Here is a 20,718-nt window from a genome sequence, read left to right as displayed (position 1 = left end):
TATCTTACACTCTCGGCCATGGAAGATACTTATAATCTTTGTTTATAAGTCGGGTATATGTTAACCAGAAACATAAGCTCAGTGAGCTATTTTCCGTACAGAAAATAATAAACAAACACAATACAAATGTGTATTTATTTATAAAACTAGATATCTTAAAAACAAAGCGTTTAAAACGTAGCAAAGGGGAATGGTAATACAAAACAAATAAAGTAAGCTTACAAACATGAAAATACGTACTCTTAAATATGAAAGAAACTGGCGTGATTTCAACCTAGTAATTTCAAGAGTGCAAAATGTATATTCATTCATAGACATTTTTAAAATTCAACCCGCTTAAAATGTAGCACGAGGGAAAATAATGTAAAATAAATAAAGTAAGTTAGGAATCTAAAAATAGATACTTCAAAATATGAAACTAACTACACCGGATTTCTTAATACTTTTCTGGATAGAAATAAAGGAACTCTTCCCACAAATAAGTTTGTTCCCTATTGGCTCCACCTTAATGTTAAAGCTGCACTCTCACATGTTGACAGTTTTTACTTTTATTTTATCTAAAAAAAATTGTCTCAGAATCAGCTGATTTTGGCATCAATGCTTTCAATTCAGTCATATAAGATAACTCACAATAGAACAGATCTCAATTGCCGAAAAACATTTTTTTTATTCCTAAAAGCGTTAAAAACGCTTTTGGCCATAACTCATCAATTTTCGAACGTAAACATAAAATGAAATCTGATATTTTTTCAGCAGTCTTATACCAATGGTTTCCAGACAAAATTATAAGAAAGTTGTCAATACGGTTAATCTGTTAAGAGTGCAAATTTAAAAGCTCTTTTAACCATAGTCTTCAAAGCTGCACTCTCACAGATTGACAGTTTTGACATTTTTGTCTAAGAACCGGGCCCCAATTTCTCGAAACTTCTTAAGTCCATTATAACAGGATTAAGCTAATCTCACTATTTTTGTTGTTCTATAAAATGTGTTATATTTACTTCTTCGAGAATTTTTAGAAATTCTATAGGAATAATCTGTATGATTATCAGAATAAACCATTTTTCATTTATCAAAATCCATTTTCATTATGTATTTTGGCTAATTGAAATAAGCGACTTAAGCCTGTTAAGCTTAAGAAGTTTCGAGAAATTGGGGCCAGCTGATTATGGCTTCAATGCCTTTCATTCAGTCTTAACTCACAAAAGAACAGATCTCACTTGTTTGGAAAATTGTAGAAAAACTCATTTTACCTTAAAGCGTTAGAAACGCTTTTAGTTAAAAAAACACAACCATTTTCGCACGTAAATATATAAAACTGATCTTTTGTCAGCAGTCTTGTAACACTGGTATCCATAGACTTATGTAAAAAAAAAATGGCTCAATCCCAGACAAAAAAAAGTTGCCGAAACGGTCAATCTGTGAGAGTGTAACTTTAAGAGCCACTTAATTTGGCACTCGATCTGTCACAAAGCAACAAATTAATTATGATATTATATACCAAAATCTCAAAGTTAAATACCCTTTTCCCGTTTTAACACAACGGAACGATCTAATAACATTATCAATAAATATTGTCAATACATGAAACGGCACAGCACGGAGAAGTCATGAAGCGTCGAACATCGAGGTCTAGCTGGCGGCGATGACAGCCATGATAGCGATGAAGAAACAAAACATCACCACACAGAATACCAGAAACAAAATAAAGTTGAGGGATGTCGCCTGAAATTGACAAAAATAGGTATTTAGTACGATTTGTTTAAAGAGTGAAAACATTTACAATTGTGGCTGATTTTTTGCCATTTCGACGTTTCACGATTTGCGAGAATTCGACAACCCGTAATACGGCGTAACGAAATAGGCTTAAAACAGGCGAACATGGGAAACTTGACACATTTGCGCATTTTTGCCCCAACACTTGCAGCGTTTTCGCCTCGCCATAAAGCGGGTTATACATTTTCGACCATTCGCAGCAAAAATACGAAATTACAGAAATAAGCCACCATAATTTTACCTTAGGATAAATAAAACCGCTCTAGTGTCTGTTAGATGCTTGTTTTTGTAGTCTTTCTTTCATTTCTCTCTCTAGTATTTAGCTCTCAAATATTTCTCTCTCTCTCTCCCTCTCTAATATTTATCTCTCTAATATTTCTCTCTCCAACAGTTCTCTCTCCAACAGTTCTCTCTAATAGTTCTCACTCTCTAATAGTTATCTCTAATAGTTCTCTCTCCAACAGTTATCTGTCTAATAGTTCTCTCTAACATTTCTCTCTAAAATATCTCTTTCTCTCTAATAGTTCTCTCTTATATTTATCTCTCTAATAATTCTCTCTAATATTTATCTTTCTTATATTTCTCTCTCTCTCTCTCTCTCTCTCTAATACTTCTTTCAAATAATTCTCCCTCTAATATTCCTCTCTCTATTATTTCCCTCTAATATTCCTCTCTCTAGTATTTCCCTCTAATATTTCTCTTACATTTCTTGCTTTTATACTTTTCTCTCCAATATTTTTTGTAGAGTTACCTGTTTCTGTTTTTCCTCCTTCTTCTCCTCCATTTCCATCCCATTTGCAGCGTTCTTAGTGTCTACTGTTTCTGTGAAAACAATTTATACATGTTAAGCTTATGCCATGAACTATAATCATAGCCTGGCCCCATTTAATCGATCAATCTTAAGTCCCTTATAACAGGATCGAGCCTTTTAAAGGAAGTAGTTTTTGTATGATACTCTTGATGCAAGTAATTTAGTCTAAAGAGAAAACAGTCGAAACTCGCTTTGTCGAACTCTGTTATTTCGATTTTCTCTTTATGTCGAACTTTTTCGAACGTGTTAGGTTGTTATATCGAAGAATTTCCCGAACTCCAAACGACTTAGACAAAGCAAAGATTGACCGTATATACTTTATTCTCATTGTCAAGATTGTTGCATAATTTGGGCTAGTATTAACGGCACTACATTGCTAACCCAAAATCATATTGCAAAATGCTGCCATTTATACCTTTGGTTTATAAGTAAAGTTAAGTAACGAAAAAAGGCATAACTACAGTTTGAGCTCGCTATGTCGAAGTCGTCGGGAGCTCAGACAATATTTCGATATAACGAACATTCGATATAACCGAAATAAAAACTTGTCTTATTAAACCAAACACAATCGAAAACAAATTCTACATAACATCGAGATAACAAAGTTGGACATAGCGAGTTTTGACTGTATGACTGTAAATATCATTTGTGAAGCTATTTCAGCTTTTTCACCATGTAACCCAAAATCATACGATCCTGCATAAAAGATACGTAGAAAACAGATATAAAAATGTATAACAAATGTATCATACGTTTGTTTTTGTTGTCCCGCCACTTTAGAACTTCCATAATGATCGCAAAGATGACAATGACGCCCAGCCAGATCAGACCAGTGATCAGCCCGCCCACCGGAATATCGGAACGCTCCATCGCAAGACCCATCATCGTCGCCACAACTACAATAAAGATGAGATATTAATTTAAGTCGGTTAACAGATATTGATTGGCCACCTAAACTTACATGTACGGAAGCCGGTAACTAGGCTTGCTGTGCCACGCAACAAGCCCAATGTTATTTTTAATGCGAATATCTCAGAAGAAAATGCATTAATAAAAGGCACTATTTCAGACTGTAAATAGCCATATTTTTCTACGGGAAGGATCCACAACCACCAGTTCCCACATTTAAACCATAAAAACATCGGTTTTGAGGGAGGAAACTGCAACTGTCAAAACCTGCGCCCCTCACGCCCCAGGGGTAACCCCCATTCTAACACCAACTCATCGAGCCGCCCCAGATTTTGATGTGTTGGTCGAGGCACTTCAAACAAACATTTTTTAGGATGTTTTTCTAATAATTATATGAGGCAATCCAATACACGCACCTGCAAGTATATGACCGATCACGCCAACCCCGAGATGAGCCCAGTTAAACAGTGGCCGCAATTTGTGGTCGCCACCAGGTCGGAGCAGGCCCATCACCGGCTGAAATATCAAATATCCTTTAAGTACATGTACTGTAACAATTCTTTGTAAGCCACAGGGCTTATATGATGTAGTTATATTTTTAGATGAAAAGTAACTTAAAAAGAGGTAACTGTTTTGTTTTAGTGTAAGATCGCAATATATTTCATCGAACGAGCATCAAAAAATATGGATTTCACGGGTTGCGGTGAAACAGTGAATTTCGTTTTTATTTCACTCATAACTCTCTATAAACCCTCGAAAAGCATACAAAAATAGGTTGTCATGTAAGAGTAACATTAATTACAGCGAAACAAATATCCATCACAAAAAATATATAGAAAACATGCTGAGTCTTAATGATGAATTTTGATGCCCTTCAAGGGGCTAGACACCAGATGTTTCGAAAATCGGCAAATGCAGTATTTCTTTAAAACAAGCCTATAATTGTCAATGCGAACTAGTAGGAGGACGATAATACATCATTTTACTTGATTAAAAAAAATAAACGCAACAGTCCTGCTGCTTTCTCATCTGATTTTCCCCGTTTAAAAATAGCGCCTAATGGTTTCCAGTTTAAATCGTACATATTAATATAACAACGCTACTTTTAGACTGCCGACAGTCTTTATTAGACTAAAAGAGAATTGCGGGTAGACATTCAAGTAAATTCTTTATTGAATAAATGCGCAAAAACTTCGAAAGATGTACAGTCGAACCCGGTTGGCTCGAACTCACAGGGACCGGCGAAAATACTTCGAGCCTCGGAAAAATCGAGCCATGCGGGATTTTTTACCTTCAGTATAAAGCAAACGGTCCTTTACATCTAGTTTGAGCCAACGAGGACTCCGAGCCAAACGCGTTCGAGCCCACGGGGTTTTACTGTATGTTTCGTAAGCAAGGTCATACACCAATAAGTAAGATTCGATGCGTTTTACGCAACGATGTCAATTTTAAGTAAGCTTTTGACATCTTTTCATGCACTTGCATCATCTCGTGTATAGTCCCTTTAAGCTGATGCAACTCACATTGAGAAACATGATAACGGTGCAAATGATGCCTAGGATCGGATGGGCTTTGGTGGCGCTCTTGGACGACGGCGGCGTAAGCTGAAATAGGGGCAAATAGTTAAATTAAAGAACCGTCAATAAATACATCTCAAATCGATCGATATTAATATAATTTTATATTGGAATCGATGCTTAATCTAATGTGTATTTATATCAATCGATGCTTTTCTATTGCAATGAATACATCTCTTATTACTCCGTGCTATTTTATATGGCAATGGATTCTTCTCACATCAATCGATGCTGTTAAACATTACAATGGATCCATCTCATAAAGTTATACCATCTTATAAAGTTATGCACCATTTCGGACTGGAATTGTAAAAATAAATATTGGGGGAATACCCAAACCCCCTGTGAACACTTTAGACCAAATAACTTTGTTTCAAAGGGAGGGGCGTAAGTCACAAGGTTACGGCCCCTAAGTTACGCCCCCCTCCAACGTCAACTCCTGGTATCCCTGGCTAATGTTCTTAAGAAACCCGTGTAGACAGACTCGCCATAAACATATGATCAGGCGCGTAGCTGCCATTACGTGAGTACGCGGCTGAATCCATATGATTCTCACATATTTTTTTTTTAATCAGCTAAAGTTTCAGTATGCGTACTTGACTACATAATCCTAAAACTGTCTATTTTCCAGTATTAAATAAAACACCTCAGAACGCCAAGAATGCACCAGACTGCACAATGGTTTTCAATACTATCCGAGGGGGCCTGCCCCCGAACCCCCTAGCACAATTATGAATCCACATGAATAGAGGGCTAGCTACGCCCCTGCCAACTGCAAATAAACAAAGGGAGACTATAAAAGGGGCGTTGTTAGGTCAAAATAACTATATTTTTATCAAAAATAAGCGGACGAGTAAGAAAGTGCGCCATATTTACCTGGCTGTACCCCTCCAGCTCGACAAAGATAGGGATAAACCCGATCACTCCAAACACAACTAGGCCGATCATAGAACCGCGATGCAGCTGAAGTGAAAATATGGGTACATGTATATTACAAAAGCACACTTTTTAATTTATCTAACGAGCACATAAATTCACTGTTGCAGTTGTGTTTTCTTCTTGGTATTCGATGTTATGTTATATAGCATGTACATTTCGTAGTTATATGTGTAAACTGCAACATCAGCAAAGTGTTTTATCTTCCAATGCGTTGAAAAAATGCGCTTAAATGTACCGAAGTCTGGACCTTTTTTCCTCAAGATATCGTACAAAAGCGAAACACGTAAATAGTAATGTTATTTCAATTAGCTTAATCACCCGTTTAATTTTTGTGAGCTTATCATAAATATAAATTCCCTAAAAAGTCTTAAACAAATAAACTCGTATATTGGAATAAAAGTAGTGCACTAAAAGAGCTTGACAACGTGCAAAAACAATGGCCAGACTATTGTGCGACCCAGACACAGCAATTGTGAGACTTATACATATTTCAACTTACCTTTTTAAATCTGCACTATCACAGATTGGCCGTTATGACACATTTGTTTTTTTGCCTTGGAATGAACAATTTTTGCGAGAATGTCTGAACACTGGTAATATGAGGAATATCAGATCGCACTTTTCTTATTTGCGTTCAAAACATGATTTTTATGCCGAAATCGTTATTCTGAAAGTGAACGGTGACCAGATATTTTCGCAAAAAGTGGCTTATTCCAAGACAAAAAATAAAAAAAAGGTTGTCAAAACGGTCAATCTGTGAGAGTACAGCTTTTAAGGGTTGTATTAAATGTGCAATTTAGGTCAATCTTATAGACATACATCATTGACTTAATTCACTGTACTTAATATCACGAAATCCGGTTAGCTATACTGTTCTTAGATCCAATAAATTCCACCCATAATATGAAACCGGAAGTATACACACCTGGAACCAGTATTTGGTGTCGAAGAGTTTCTTGTCTGGCAGCATGTCCTTCTGGTAGCGGGCAATAACGATACCGACGGTGCAGCACAACATCCACGCCAACACCATCATAATACCTGCAACGACAACAGGCGGTAGCAAAATACATTTGAGATGTCTAACAATAGTTTTTTCTCAGTTGAAATTTGAAAGACCGATAGATATTATGTAATTTTTAAATGGTTACCGTTTAATGAGTAATAGGGTGCGATACTCCAGGTTTAATTATTTCGGTTACTAAATGCTAATAACACTTTAACCAGCTTAGTGTTTGGGATTATATTTTGTCTACTTCCCAGCCTATGTCTCAACCTACCGATTCACCACATTAAAATCAAAAACGACTGCCTGCTGATTTACCAAAATTACTGTACAGCGGTTTTTAAAGATACTGCCGACCCATTGGACAAAATATAATTTCGAAAACTTTGGCAATATTTTTTACGATTTTCTCCATACATGCGTATTTGAATTTAACACTTTAAAATAGGCAATAGGTCCCCAAATAACGATCAACGAAAACTCATTTAAATTATTTATATTTTTAAAACATTGAGTGTCATACGTAATAGTTGGCTTTACCGATAACATAACCGCCGAAGCTAAACCAGAGCACAAATTTACCAATTTTCGGTAATCTGTACTTGTACGGCAGGTCAACGGTATCACATCGTTAAGAACGGTAGTACATCGCCAGGACATCGTAAGAACATCGTCGATAAAAAAAGCATCTGCCGGAGACGGTATAAATTTTTGATCATGCTCAGAAAGTTCTGCGCTGCCGGAGCGAGCAAAGGGACTAAAACGGCAGTACAATGGCAGTACAACGACACTACTCCAGTAAGGCTTCGTTTATGTCGGTAGAGCACCTGTAGCGCCTTGTAATGAAACGGCGGCTCTCCGGTGGCCTCAGTTTATACCGTACTGGTACTAATGTGATATACATTATTTCTGCTGATATACTAACGATGTACTACCGTTCTTGGCGATGTGATATCGTACTTATACCATGCATCGGTAATACAACTGCAGCGCAACGGTATCACTCCGCTATAGCTCTGGTCAGCGGTGGCACAGCCGTGGCACAGCGGTAGAACAACGGCGGCGCCTCGGTTTAACATCGGTTACAGAAAAGTGGAATTCGGTAGCACATTTGACTCTTACGTCGGTACTACATCGGTATTGTTAAGGCCAGTTGTGATTTCTAAGTATGTTTTCGGTGGAGCTCGGCCGATTTTTTCGCCGTTTTAATTGTGTGCTCCGGAGAAGTAGGTCGAGAGACATCGAGTTGGTGTGACAGGCCCATTACGGAATGATTGTTACAGTTTAAGTCGACATGACTGTGCAAAAGACGGGAGATAATCCAAAAACCAATTAGACATAATTTATAGTCGAATCGGCATAACTTCCCTTCTTTAAAGTGAAATCTATATTAATGTAAGTGTAATGCTAGGTAATGCACCAGTCAGTTATAACCACGCCCCTTCGCGCCAAAAATAGCGGGGAATGGGTCTTACCTAGGGTCCCTGTGGTGCGGGGTCATTTGGCGGGGATTTTACCCGGGCTTGGCTGGACCGAAAGTCAAAGTCCCCGCTAATCCCCGGACCTGGGGCCGTGGTTACAATTGACTGGTGCATAACCAAGGAATTTGTACTATTTAGACGTTTAAATTACAACTAGGACACATGTACAAGTTGTGATCTACGTAATACAGTTATGAGCAGGCGCGCACATGACATTAACAACATCGAGGGGAAACGAGGGTCGGCCAGAGTACCCGTACACGTGAACAAATAGTTTAAGCAAACATTTCACTGAGGGGTCGATATAACATCGGGTAAAAGGCGAAATTAGAACGCCTTCTTATATAAATATTTTTTTTATCAGGGCACGGCTATGTGCCACTACCTAACCCAAACCCTGTCTCTAGCCCTAAACCTAACCCGAGTGACGTATATAATTAGCCCCTCCTACGCCCCGCGTCTCCTACACGTACATGTTATTAACATTTTAAAAATTTGTAAGACCAACTGCAACCTCTACATTTATGGGTTCAAGTAATGTTTCGTTACCGGTACCGTACCGTGCAGTTTGACGAGCGGGCTGTTCAGTTTGTAGAGGGAGTAGATACTAGTGGACAGGAAGTTCACCTTGCCGTCCGACGTCCACGGGATCATGTGGTGTTCCTCCATCTTCCAAGCACCTGTGGAACAAAGACGTGGTAAACAGTGGCCTGGGAAAGCCCTACCATTCTAAAACAAATGTTTCATTATAAATAGAGCAGCGATGATCAAGATTCTTTTTTCATAATGAATGATCTCTACAATGGATAACATGTTAACTTGTAATACATCCTATCACCGTGCTCTGCCTTTCCTTACAAGAGACACAGTTATTTGATTATTTTTTAGGTAACATGCCACTAAATGTAGTTCAGGTCATATGACACCAAAGCAGGATTTCATTCCTATCAAATGACTGTGAAAAGAGAAACACTTCAGAACTTGATCGATGTTGTCTTTGCTCTTCAATGGATAAATTGTATTAAATACTTACCATCTTCGTACTCTGCCTCTCCTAACACGAGCATAAGACGATATTGGGTGTTCAGGTCGAAGAATTGCGAGTTCCCGCTCACGCTCACATCACGCGTGAAGTCACACGAGATAACGCCGTTGCTCTGGGTGACCGCAGTTCCTGAGAGGCCCGTAGAAGACTGTTGGATAAAAATGGAAAGGTGTTTGGAGACTATATATAAAGCTGGTTCATAGTATAATTACTTAAACCTATGTATGGCTATGGGTAAAAATAGAGAGAGAGAGAGAGAGAGAGAGAGAGAGAGAGAGAGAGAGAGAGAGAGAGAGAGAGGGGGGGGGGGGGGAGAGAGAGAGAGAGAGAGAGAGAGAGAGAGAGAGAGAGAGAGAGAGAGAGAGAGAGAGAGAGAGAGAGAGGGGGGGGGGGGAGAGAGGGAGGGAGGGAGGGGAGAGAGAGAGAGAGAGTGTGTGAATAAGTTTCGTCCGTAAGTTAACTCACGATTAAATAATAAATACTACACATGCTATATATTAATCAATTCGCCCAATTGAACTCGCAAGTCATTAATTTACTTTTGATAAAACCTCGGAACTGCAATCAAAGCAGTATTCGGAACTCCTCGGCCATTTTGCATCGAAAACAACCTCAGATGTATGCCGGTACATCAGTAGAAGTAGTCCGTAAAATTTTAAATAATATCATTAGTTAATTGTAGTGTTTTATTTTGTATTTTTATTATGAAGTTTATATTGCTTAAATATTAAGATTCCCAAGAGTTAAGTCATAATTAAGTTAAAAGCTGCACTCTCACAAATTGAACATTTTGACAACTTGTTTAATCTTTGTCTTGGAACGCTGACAAAAAATAGATCGCAGATTTTTATATCTAAGTTCAAAAATTGATGTTTTATGCATGTTTCTTAAACCGTTAGTAACGGTTTAAGTCATAAAACAGAAATTTTCGAACAGATTTGACAATCTACGATCTGATCTTTTGTCAGCAATCTTTTATCATTGGTTTGCAGATATTTACGCAAATTTTTTTCTCTTCCCAAGACAAAAAATAAAAAAAATATGAGAAAAACGGTATATCTGTGAGAGTGCAGCTTTAACTGCTAAATGGAAATTACTACGCGATCTACTTGCATCGTAGTTAAATTTAAAAATTTCTGACAGTGTAAAGCGATTGTTTTCGATAGAAAATGGCCGAGGATTTCTGACCGTTTGTTTCAATGTTAAAAAGGAGTGACCATTTGAAAACTTCGACTTGGGACGAAACTAGGTCACAGGTGTTCAAAGCCCGCGCGATTCTGTGCATGCGCGAAAGTGCGGTTTTCATTGATTGAAGATAATGCTTGCTTGATCACATTTTAACGCTCAATTCAATTGTTACCTGCTGTACGTGATGTGTTAAGCAGGCGAATTAAGGGTTGTACTTACGGGTGATAAGGGGTCGCTGTCGTCACCCTCGTTGAACCAGGACTGGACGGAGGCCGCGTTCGAGCCACTGAGCGGGAAGCACGCCACCACGCTGTCATCACCCTGGAAACAAGGTCTAGTTTATATGCAAATGTTTTGGCACGATTATCACGACGGCCGACAACTTATGGAATCACACTCATGTCCGCTTGAAACAAGTGTCATAGTCAAAATAAATCTTATAGTCTTTATCCAGGCCCCAATGTCTCGAACATATTTCAGTCAAATCTCAATCTCAGTCTCAACTCCACTAACCACATAAAATAAAAACAGTTTTAAAAACCATACATGTTTCACACGTTTGAAAACCACATTCAATCACTGAATATGTTGATTAAAACCTCGGGTTTAGATTCCACGGGGGAAAAGTTCTACAGCCAAAGATGTACTTGTGTTCAATTCATTGTTTTTAATTATTACTTCAGTATTATGTTTTTTGCTATAATTAGTTTTCTTTGAAAAAGGAAGTGAACGTTAAGGTGGTTAATCAGTACAGCCCCAGGGGTAGTATTCAATGTACCACTTAAGACAATCTTATGGTCATGTATCATTGACTTCATTCACTCTATTGGTCAGTTATGAAAAACAAGTGATCCGATTCGCTATATCCTTCTTAGATCCAGTTAAGACCAATATTGAATACTAGCCCTGGTGTAAATTTTCAGAGGTCATGGGAAAGTAATCCGATTAGCTTCATCTTACTTAGATCCAGTGGATCAATATTGAAACTTATACATGTTTCTATTTTCAGAGGCCATGAGAACTGAAGTACCCGTCTTGGTGATCGAACCAAAAACTTTTTAGTAGTTCGCTGACGTATCATTTTTTTGCGTTTTTTAACTTTATTTTTAAATCTCTAAGGCCTAAAAAAAAATACATTTGGTTCGGGTTACCCGACCCTACCTACGGAATAGGCGCCGACCCTACCGTTTTTATAGTCAATTTGAAAAAAAAAAATGAAAAATTAAAAAAAAAAAAAAAAAAAAAAAAAAAAAAATCTCGTTTTTTTTTTAAATTGCTTTTTAATATTAAGTTTAAACCTTAAATGCTTATACAGAAGATAGCTTTAACACCATTCTCCAATGATGAAAATTATTTTCTTATATAAAACCTAATAAAAAAAAAAAATAATAAAAAAAAGCCTACCTACCCTACCTATTTTTTTAAGGATGTAACCCTAACCAAACAATCTTTTTTTTAGGCCTAATTAAGCTTTCCTTACCCTATGCTGTAGTTAAAGTGTTTTCTTAATGCTAATAATACAAAATGCGTCTGCGCTTGCATTTTAATTAAAATATCATTATGTAAATGCATTACCCGAAGCGTATGCGATGTTCAGATTAAATTTAAATGAAATTCTTAATGAAAATGTTCGACTGATCCTTCAATAGGTATGACTAAGTATAATGAAAAAATCATACATGTTCTATTAGCCCATTATTCGTGTTTTATATAAAGTTCATATTTACTTAGTATTGAATTTCGATACAAAAATGTGTTTGCTTTATTCACTATGTTTCTTTAAAAATGAACGTATGTTGACTTTCACTTTTTCCTCACAAACTTTCATGTTAAAGCTGCACTCTCACAAATTGAACGTTTTGACAACTTTTTCGTCTTGGAACGAGCCAATTTATGCGAAAATGCATGGAAACCAGTCATATATAAGACTGCTGACAGACAATTAGATCGCAGATTTTTATATTCAAGTTCAAAAATTTATGTTTTATGCATTTTTCTTAAACCGTTAGTAACGCCTTTTAGCCATAAAACATTACTTTTCGAACGGAATATGAAAATCTGCTATCTGACCCTTTGTCAGCAGTCTTTTATCACTGGTTTGTAGATATTTACGCAAAGATTTGCTCATTCAAAGACCTCAAAAAATAAACAAAGTTGTAAAAACGATAAATCTGTGAGAGTGCAGCTTTAACTACCTTTCAATAATGAAATGGATACTAGTTACTAAAGGCGTTTTTGTTGATACCAAACAAGTTTAATTTTTTTTCAGGGTTTCGGCGGTTTGGAAACCTGCTTTGAAAGTTTTGCTTGAAGTATCTAATGTATGATTGTATGGACAGCTTCAACAGCGTGATGGGGCCTCTGCATGTAGCCATTATTTATGAATTTTAGTGCGAAAACAAGCTGTAAACCTTCAAACATGCTATTTACATGCGGCTGTTTTTTAAGTGCTACGAATAACGTACGTAGCTAGTATAATATATTATACATTAAAGCACTAACATGGTCAATGCATTGGTACAAGTGCACGTGCACCTCGTGTTTTGCAACCTAACTAATGCTCTATGCACCCACCATTCGAAGATCACTGGAGAACCCAAGGGCGAGATACATGTTGGTCTCTGATTCGTCAGCCTTCATATTGAACGTGATGGTGGAGCCGGCCGCCGGGTCCCACGTGACCAGGTAGCTGCAGCCACTGCTCTGGCAGTCCGGGAAGCATCCCTTTGACACGCCGCACGCGGAGTCCCAGGCGACGGTCCCGTAACTTGGCTAAAATTTTAAAGATAAACTCGTACTCCAAATCAGTAGCACCACATTTAATATAATTGTTTAATTTACCGAAAAGGATGAAAAAATATCGAAAATAATGGTTCTTATGAAGGACAATGAGTTTAATTTGAAAGAAAGATGCAGAAAACACGGTATTTCTACCTGGTGAGACAAAGGTTGATCATTGCAAAACATTTAGGACCCACCAGTCATTTAATATTTGTGCGTTTGATATCAGCTATTAAATACACGTTGACTATCTTGTTATCAGTAATAAATAGTTTTCATAGATGCATTATTTAGTAAGTAGTTATGAAAGAGATTCAAACATTCCGAATTTCAAGGGTATATGTCATTTTTCTGAAAATACGCATAATACCTGCAGAATTAACCACACATATATATGAACGGAAGATTGTCCCATATTCCGACTAAAAAGAAGCATGAGTTTGATGAGCAGAATCGCCAAGTATTGGTAATTTTTGGATGCCTTAAAAGTGAGTGACCCCATATTACTTTGATTTCACTTGATAGGATTTTACGAATAAAGAAAAAAATAATTATGTGCAAGTTTTAGCGATGCTTAATAAACCAAGGCTATTTCATGTCCGAATACAATTGAAATAAATTACAAACTCTATGTCAGGTAAATAACTGCATTTTTGGATCAGTTATATAGCGTTTATGAAGTCTGCAAGAAAGACCCTTTCAAGGGATACCAAAATTATATGGGGTCACCAAAAGCACGATATTTTAGGGTGAGGAATCATGCGAGTTAAAGGGGTTCTCACATGGGTTACCCCACGTGATTCCCCACCATGTATTAAGGCGACTTATGTATACAATGGATACTTTAATAATATAGTCATTTTCCCGCTGTTTCAACAAAGAATATTATGCTGAATTAATGTTCTATTTAAATACCAGTTTAAAAAGTTAAAATTATTCAAATTGTTCAAAGTGTAATAAGAGCTCTTGTTTGAAATTAAAATTAAATTTATGTGGGAGTCTTTCAAATCAGTCTGCCCCTCCGTCGGTTTGATGGTTTGTCTTTCACTCTCTTTGTCTTTCACAAATAATTGTACATGTGTAAATAGTAGTTAAAACGACTCGACATGGATATACCATTACCTAGACAAATATTATAATATATAGACAGGGCAATGACCTCAGTTGCCAGGCTGCTTGAAAATGTATTATTTCTGACGTACTTACAATCGCGGTCAAACTGGTTAGCTGATCGATTAAAACCACTTTAAACGACTTTTAATTTTAGTGTCTGCCTAGCGGTCACAATGGTGCTTTAAAGCTGCACTCCCACAGACCGACAATTTCGTCTTTTATAATAATTTTGTCTTCGAATCAGCTGATTTTGGCGTCAATGCCTTTAATTCAGTCTTATAAGATATATGACTGAGAATAGAGCCGTGAGATCTCAGGTGTTTCTAAAACTCCCCAAAAAGTCATTTTTCTATAAGCGTTAGTAACGCTTTTAGCCATAAAACATCAAACTTCGAACGTAGATATGAAAAACTGTGATCTGATCTTTTTCAGCAGTCATATAATACTGGCTTCCATACATGAACGCAAACACTTGTTCATTCCAAGACAAAAAAAATGTTAAAAACGGTCAATCTGTGAAAGTGCAGCTTTAAACTTTCGATGACTTACTTTTCCAGTTACGTTTGGTATGTAATACTGTAGCATTAAAGGGACTAGACACCAGATAGACCCAAAAAGCGGCAAATAAAGAATTTCTTCAAAACAAGCCTAGAATTATAAAAGCGGTCTAATATGAGGCCAATAATACATTATTTTACAAGATTTAAGTATTTTATCTCAGTTTTTTTCTCAGCTGAGTTTATCCGTTAAAAATAGCGTGTACTGGTTTCCCAGTTTATAGTGTGTATATTTGGCATGTGAAGGTCCTAAATACAGTTACATATACAGACGCTGTTTTTAAATTTACTGGAATTTACATGATAGACAATCCCAGTAAATGTCGCATTAGAAAAATATGCAAAAACTGCGAAATAGACATGAACCGTAAGCGATGTTATACACCAATAAGTAAGATTCAATGCGTTGTACAAAACGATATCAATTTTATGTCAGTTTTTGACAATTTTTGTCTTTCCTTGCAATGGTATCATATGTTATTATATCGGCAAAGATACTATATCGTCAAAACAGGCTTAGAATTATAAATTCGAGCTAGTTTAAGGCCGATATTTCTATTGTATCGGTGTTTCAGCTCAGTTTACCCGTTTAAAAATAGCGCATTCTGGTTTCCCAGTTTACAGTGTGAATGTTTAGGATAAGAAGGTCGTGTGATAAGTACAGACATGCATGCCGACGCTACTTTAAAATGTCTGTGAAGTTTGTTTTGAAAAATATGCAAAAACTGCGAAAGATACGCAAGTTTTAAAGCTGCACTCTCACAGATTGAACGATTTGACAACTTTTTTTATTTTTTATCTTGGAACGAGTCATTTTTTGCGAAAAAACATGGAAACCAGTGATATAAGACCGCTGACAAAAAATTAGATCGCAGATTTTTATATTTAAGTTCAAAAATTAATGTTTTATGCATTTTTCTTAATCCGTTAGTAACGGTTTAAACTATAAAACATTAATTTAAGAACGTAAATAGGAAAATCTACGATCTATTTTTTTGTCAGCAATCTTATATTATTGGTTTGCAGATACTAACGCAAAAAATGTTCTTTTCAAGACAAAAAAAGTAGTTTTAAAAATGGTAAATCTGGGAGAGTGCAACTTTAAGCGGTAAGATACATTGATCAGTAAGGAAACTTCAATGTGGTGTACACAACTTTATCAATATTATGAAAGTTTTTGACAATTATCTTTTTTTTCTTGCAATGGTATCATCTGATGTCTAGTCCCTGATAGTTAATCTAACGATTATGGTGGATTATACTACTTAAAAGGCTAATTAAGGTCAAATGACTGTACAAAATAAGCATGTATGATGAACTTTCTATATAACATTCCAGGTTCGTTCGTTTCTTGCAGTTCAACACACAAAGTAGTAATTAATTAATGATTACTAGTATACAATAGGGCATTATGTAGTCTTCGGAAATCTAATCGATAACAGCTTGTTTTTTGTTTAAACTATATTCATTTCACAACGATTGTGAAGAAAGTTATATCAATGTATACTAGGTCTACTGGCACCGGGTTTTCAAACGATTTTTTTTATAAATATCAAAATAAATCTTATAATTCCAAACTAAAAATTACAATGCCAAAAAGTGAGAAATTATTGAATAATAGTTTTGTTTCATAAATATGCACTGTTAATTTTTAAAAAACAACAACTGAGTTTGAAAATCCGGTGCCAGTGACTAGGTCACTCATGTTGGCACGATGTTGCGCGAGAGTGTGGTCTGATTGTGTTGTGGGAAAAAACAGAGAACCCTGAGAAACTCCACGTGTCCGGCTTGGTGACCACCAACCAAACTCACATGCACCCAGACCAGGAATCGCACTCGGGTCGCTTTGGTGATAAACGAGTGCGCTAACCACTGTGCTAACCGCAGAAAGCTTATTTGAAAACAACCAGTCTATGGTCTACAAGGCAATGATCTAGAGCAATTCTTACCTTGACTACTGCCAGCACCAGAATTATCCACCTTGCATCCAATATTTGTATGAATCCCATCTTGGGTTGTTATATGTTTGTAAGATTTTTAGCACCGTTTCTTTCAACAACCAGCTAGGGAAGATGAAACAGAGATATCTCGGATGAACGCAATCTTAGGCGATCCTTTAAATAATGATCAGAGCAAACATTGGAACCTTGTATTTTAATAATTCACGTGAGCAGTCTGATTATTCATGTCATTCATTTTAAAGTCACGATTTCTGTTTTTATCGATATCGATGTTTTCATGCGTTACGGGTATAACCAACGCTTTGAAACTGTGTCACTCACGACTTGTTTAAATATAGCCGTCCAGTAATGTATAACAAAACACTATGTACATATACAATGAACTTCAAATTATTTCTCTATTTACATACCCATTTAAGGTTAAGGGGGTCGATTTTTAGTTGACATACAAATTGGACAAAGCTTTAACTAGTTTTCAAATATGAGTCCTCATCGAACTCAAATTCATTCATTGAGTTCGGCTAATGATGACTTTCGTTTTAACATTTTGAAATAAACTCAAGCGAGTGCGCATATCTTAAAGAAAAAAAGGTGAGATAAAGACCTTAAATTATACAGAGTATTAGTCAACACAATCAGGTGATGTCATGTATATATGTTAACTTGTAGCATAGCACCTAAAAGGCCAATTGGATGCTCTTAAAGCTGCACTCTCACAAATAAACCATTCTTACAACTTTTTTTTTTATTTTTTGTCTACGAAAGAGAATTTTTTTTGCGTAAATATCTGCAAACCAATGATAAAAGATTGCTGACAAAAGATCAGATCGCAGATTATTTTCATATTTCCGTTCGAAAATTAATGTTTTATGGCTTAAACCGTTACCAACGGTTTAAGAATGATGCATAAAACAACAATTGCGATCTATTTTTTGTCAGCAGTCTTATATAAATGTTTGAATGGATTTTCGCAAAAATTGGCTCGTTCCAAGACAAAAAAAAATGAAAAAGTTGTAAAAACGTTCAATCTGTGAGAGTGCATCTTTAACATCATAAGTGTGTTGAAGAATGCAGAACGTAATAGTTTATTCGTACTAACAGACCCTATTTTTATAGTTGGAGCTATTTTATTCATTTATTTTTGAAATGGAGGGGGGGGGGGGGGGTCCTGTGAAAGCAGGCACGTACCCGGAATTTGGCGTAAGAGGGGGTGTTACTTAGGGGTGTAAGCTTTTTACTTGCGCCCCTCCCTCAGTACCGAAATTTATTCGGTTTAAAGTGTTTGCAGTGGGGTTTCTAGCCCGATATGGTGCATTTTGGACGTATGGTATTACTTTTTTGTCTCCTATATTGAAATATAAAGTAAACTAAGTGGGGATGCACGCCTGTTGGACCCCCACCCCATGGATCCGCTTGTGGAAAGGATTAAAACGTACTAACGGACCTAACGGCTGGTGAACACGTATGCATGCGTGGTATTTTAACTTGGCTTTTATATATTTTGTTTCTTAAAATAGTATAGATATATGCACTATATACTATTACAAGTCACGCACGTTCTAAAACCACGCATGCGTATAAACTAGCGGATTGTCCAAGTTCAGTTTTAATTTCAATATTGTATAAATAGTATTCATAATTAAACCCGAAATGTATCAGTCTATACTCAAAATGGTCAAATACTTCACGGAGAGGACCCAAAAACCCTTATACCATATTTTGATTAACTGTTGATTAACTGTTGATTAACTGTTGGTGGTTCTTTGGATAGGGAATGCTGGCGCAAATTTGAGCCCCTTAAGTGCTCCCCAGCAAACGTTAAATCGAAGATGCTCGTATACATAAATTAAAACATGTATTTATATATAAACCATATATACCATAGGTTCAAAATCATGCTTCACCATCAAAACGTTTTTGCTCAAAAATAAATAAATGACTCCTAAAACCAATGCTGTCCGTTCAAATACATGTATAAGAAACCGCAGTGTCCAATTTATGGGCTAGGAAAGTGATTCCGATTTAGTTACACCCTATTAAACATAATCACCAAACCTGGTTATAATCTGACCGAAATTAAGGGTACACGTGCACCAACAAAAAATTCCATATATTCTTATTTACTGTTTGTACTAGGAATGCCAGGCCAGCGATGACTCTTTTCACATTTATAAGTCACGATTTTCTCATTGATTGCTCTAAATATATTGCAATTAAGCATAGATCGTGCATATTTTGAATGGAAAGGAGCTCCAAACTGTCAGTGTCGAAAATATAGTTCATCTGATACGCTTTGAAGAACACTGACTTTGTTAAACTGCTTAAATACGAATTGGCCAATATACCTCTTTTCGTGGTATATACGACGCATTTTATTCACCCGGGATTGGCAAGTTATATATTTGATATTGGTTGACGAAGAATTTGTGGTATAAGTAGATAGTACATAGCACCTCCTAACAGATTATCAATAGTGAATTTGTTATTTTAAGTGCAAGAAGCTTAAAAAGTTTAAAAGAGACATCAATATCGGAAATATTGGACTAATTTATACATGACATTTATTAAAATCTAATTTGTGGGAGGATTATTATTAGATTCATAGGCATTTGAAAATACCCCAAAACACAGGCACCGGATTTTCAAACTCGATCAATGCGTATTTAAAAAAAATAATATATATTTTTTTAATATTTTTCACAATTTAAGTATTGTAATTTTTACTTTTGAATTATATTTCTTTAGCATAATTCCGGTGCCAGTGTCAAAAAACAACCATACACCTCAAAATATACATTGCATCGTATTTTTATGCCAATCTTATGCAAGGTAGAACTCCGATGCTACAAGTGTTTATATATATATATATATATATATATATATATATATATATATATATATATATATTACAGCTGTCAAATTAAGTGATACAGTATAATACTGTACTTTATAATTTCAACTATGAACTCTTTAGAGTTTAACGTTGCTTTCTTACCTGGTTATACTTCGAGACACAAAAGCATTCACTCTATATTCACTCTCATTTTTCACAGTCAACTAATAAATCACATTTATTGTCACTTAAAATAATTACCAATACCTTCCTTATGTATAAACCGGACCATTTGTAAACAGCAGAAATCTTGTCATTAGCTCTTTTATCAGTGAACAGCTTGATAAGTTGCTATTAAACACTGGCCATGATGGGATATCTGCCTAACTATTTAAACTTTCCTAGCCAATTACTGTGGACCCTATTGCGAACATGATTAACTGGCCCCAATTTCTCGAAACTTCTTAAGTCCCTTTTAAAGCTGCACTTTCACAGATATACCGTTTGTACAACTTTTTTATTGTTTGTCTTGGAAAGAACAATTTTTTGTGTTAATATCTGCAAACCAATGATAAAAGATTGCTGACAAAAGATCAGATCGCAGATTTTTATATTTCTGTTCGAAAATTTATGGCTTAAACCGTTACTAACGGTTTAAGAAGAATGCATAAAACATCAATTGTGGAACTTAAATATAAAATTCTGCTATCTAATTTTTGTCAGCAGTCTTATATAACTGGTTTC

General features: G+C 36.1%; 1 protein-coding gene across 2 annotated transcripts; it reads right to left on the bottom strand.

Moving 5' to 3' along the window:
* Positions 1 to 120: 120 nt before the first annotated feature.
* Positions 121 to 20,253, bottom strand: LOC128236675 (putative ferric-chelate reductase 1 homolog). Of its 2 annotated transcripts, XM_052951700.1 has the most exons (13): positions 20,137 to 20,253; positions 17,130 to 17,243; positions 13,304 to 13,501; positions 10,949 to 11,050; positions 9,530 to 9,689; positions 9,057 to 9,176; positions 6,935 to 7,050; positions 5,947 to 6,033; positions 5,017 to 5,097; positions 3,910 to 4,009; positions 3,337 to 3,480; positions 2,525 to 2,595; positions 121 to 1,722 (listed from the first exon to the last, which is right to left on the bottom strand). In XM_052951700.1, the coding sequence occupies exons 2-13, from the start codon at positions 17,187 to 17,189 to the stop codon at positions 1,630 to 1,632; spliced, it is 1,332 nt and encodes a 443-aa protein (XP_052807660.1). In that variant the 5' UTR covers positions 17,190 to 17,243; positions 20,137 to 20,253; the 3' UTR covers positions 121 to 1,629. The 2 variants fall into 2 exon arrangements, with proteins under 2 accessions (XP_052807660.1, XP_052807659.1); XM_052951699.1 differs by lacking the exon at positions 20,137 to 20,253 and having other exon boundaries at positions 17,130 to 17,396.
* Between the last annotated feature and the right edge of the window lie 465 nt (positions 20,254 to 20,718).

This window comes from Mya arenaria, chromosome 6 (genome assembly GCF_026914265.1).
Source record: "Mya arenaria isolate MELC-2E11 chromosome 6, ASM2691426v1".
In the NCBI taxonomy this organism is placed as follows: domain Eukaryota; kingdom Metazoa; phylum Mollusca; class Bivalvia; order Myida; family Myidae; genus Mya; species Mya arenaria.
This window is presented reverse-complemented; position numbering and strand designations above follow the sequence as displayed.

Coding starts and splice junctions, on each gene's coding strand:
- LOC128236675 (XM_052951700.1), bottom strand. CDS start 17,189: ATGGGATTCATACAAATATTGGATGCAAGGTGGATAATTCTGGTGCTG. Junction 9,177..9,529: donor AGAGGCAGAGTACGAAGATG/GTAAGTATTTAA, acceptor TTTGTTCCACAG/GTGCTTGGAAGATGGAGGAA. Junction 5,098..5,946: donor AGCTGGAGGGGTACAGCCAG/GTAAATATGGCG, acceptor CCCCTATTTCAG/CTTACGCCGCCGTCGTCCAA.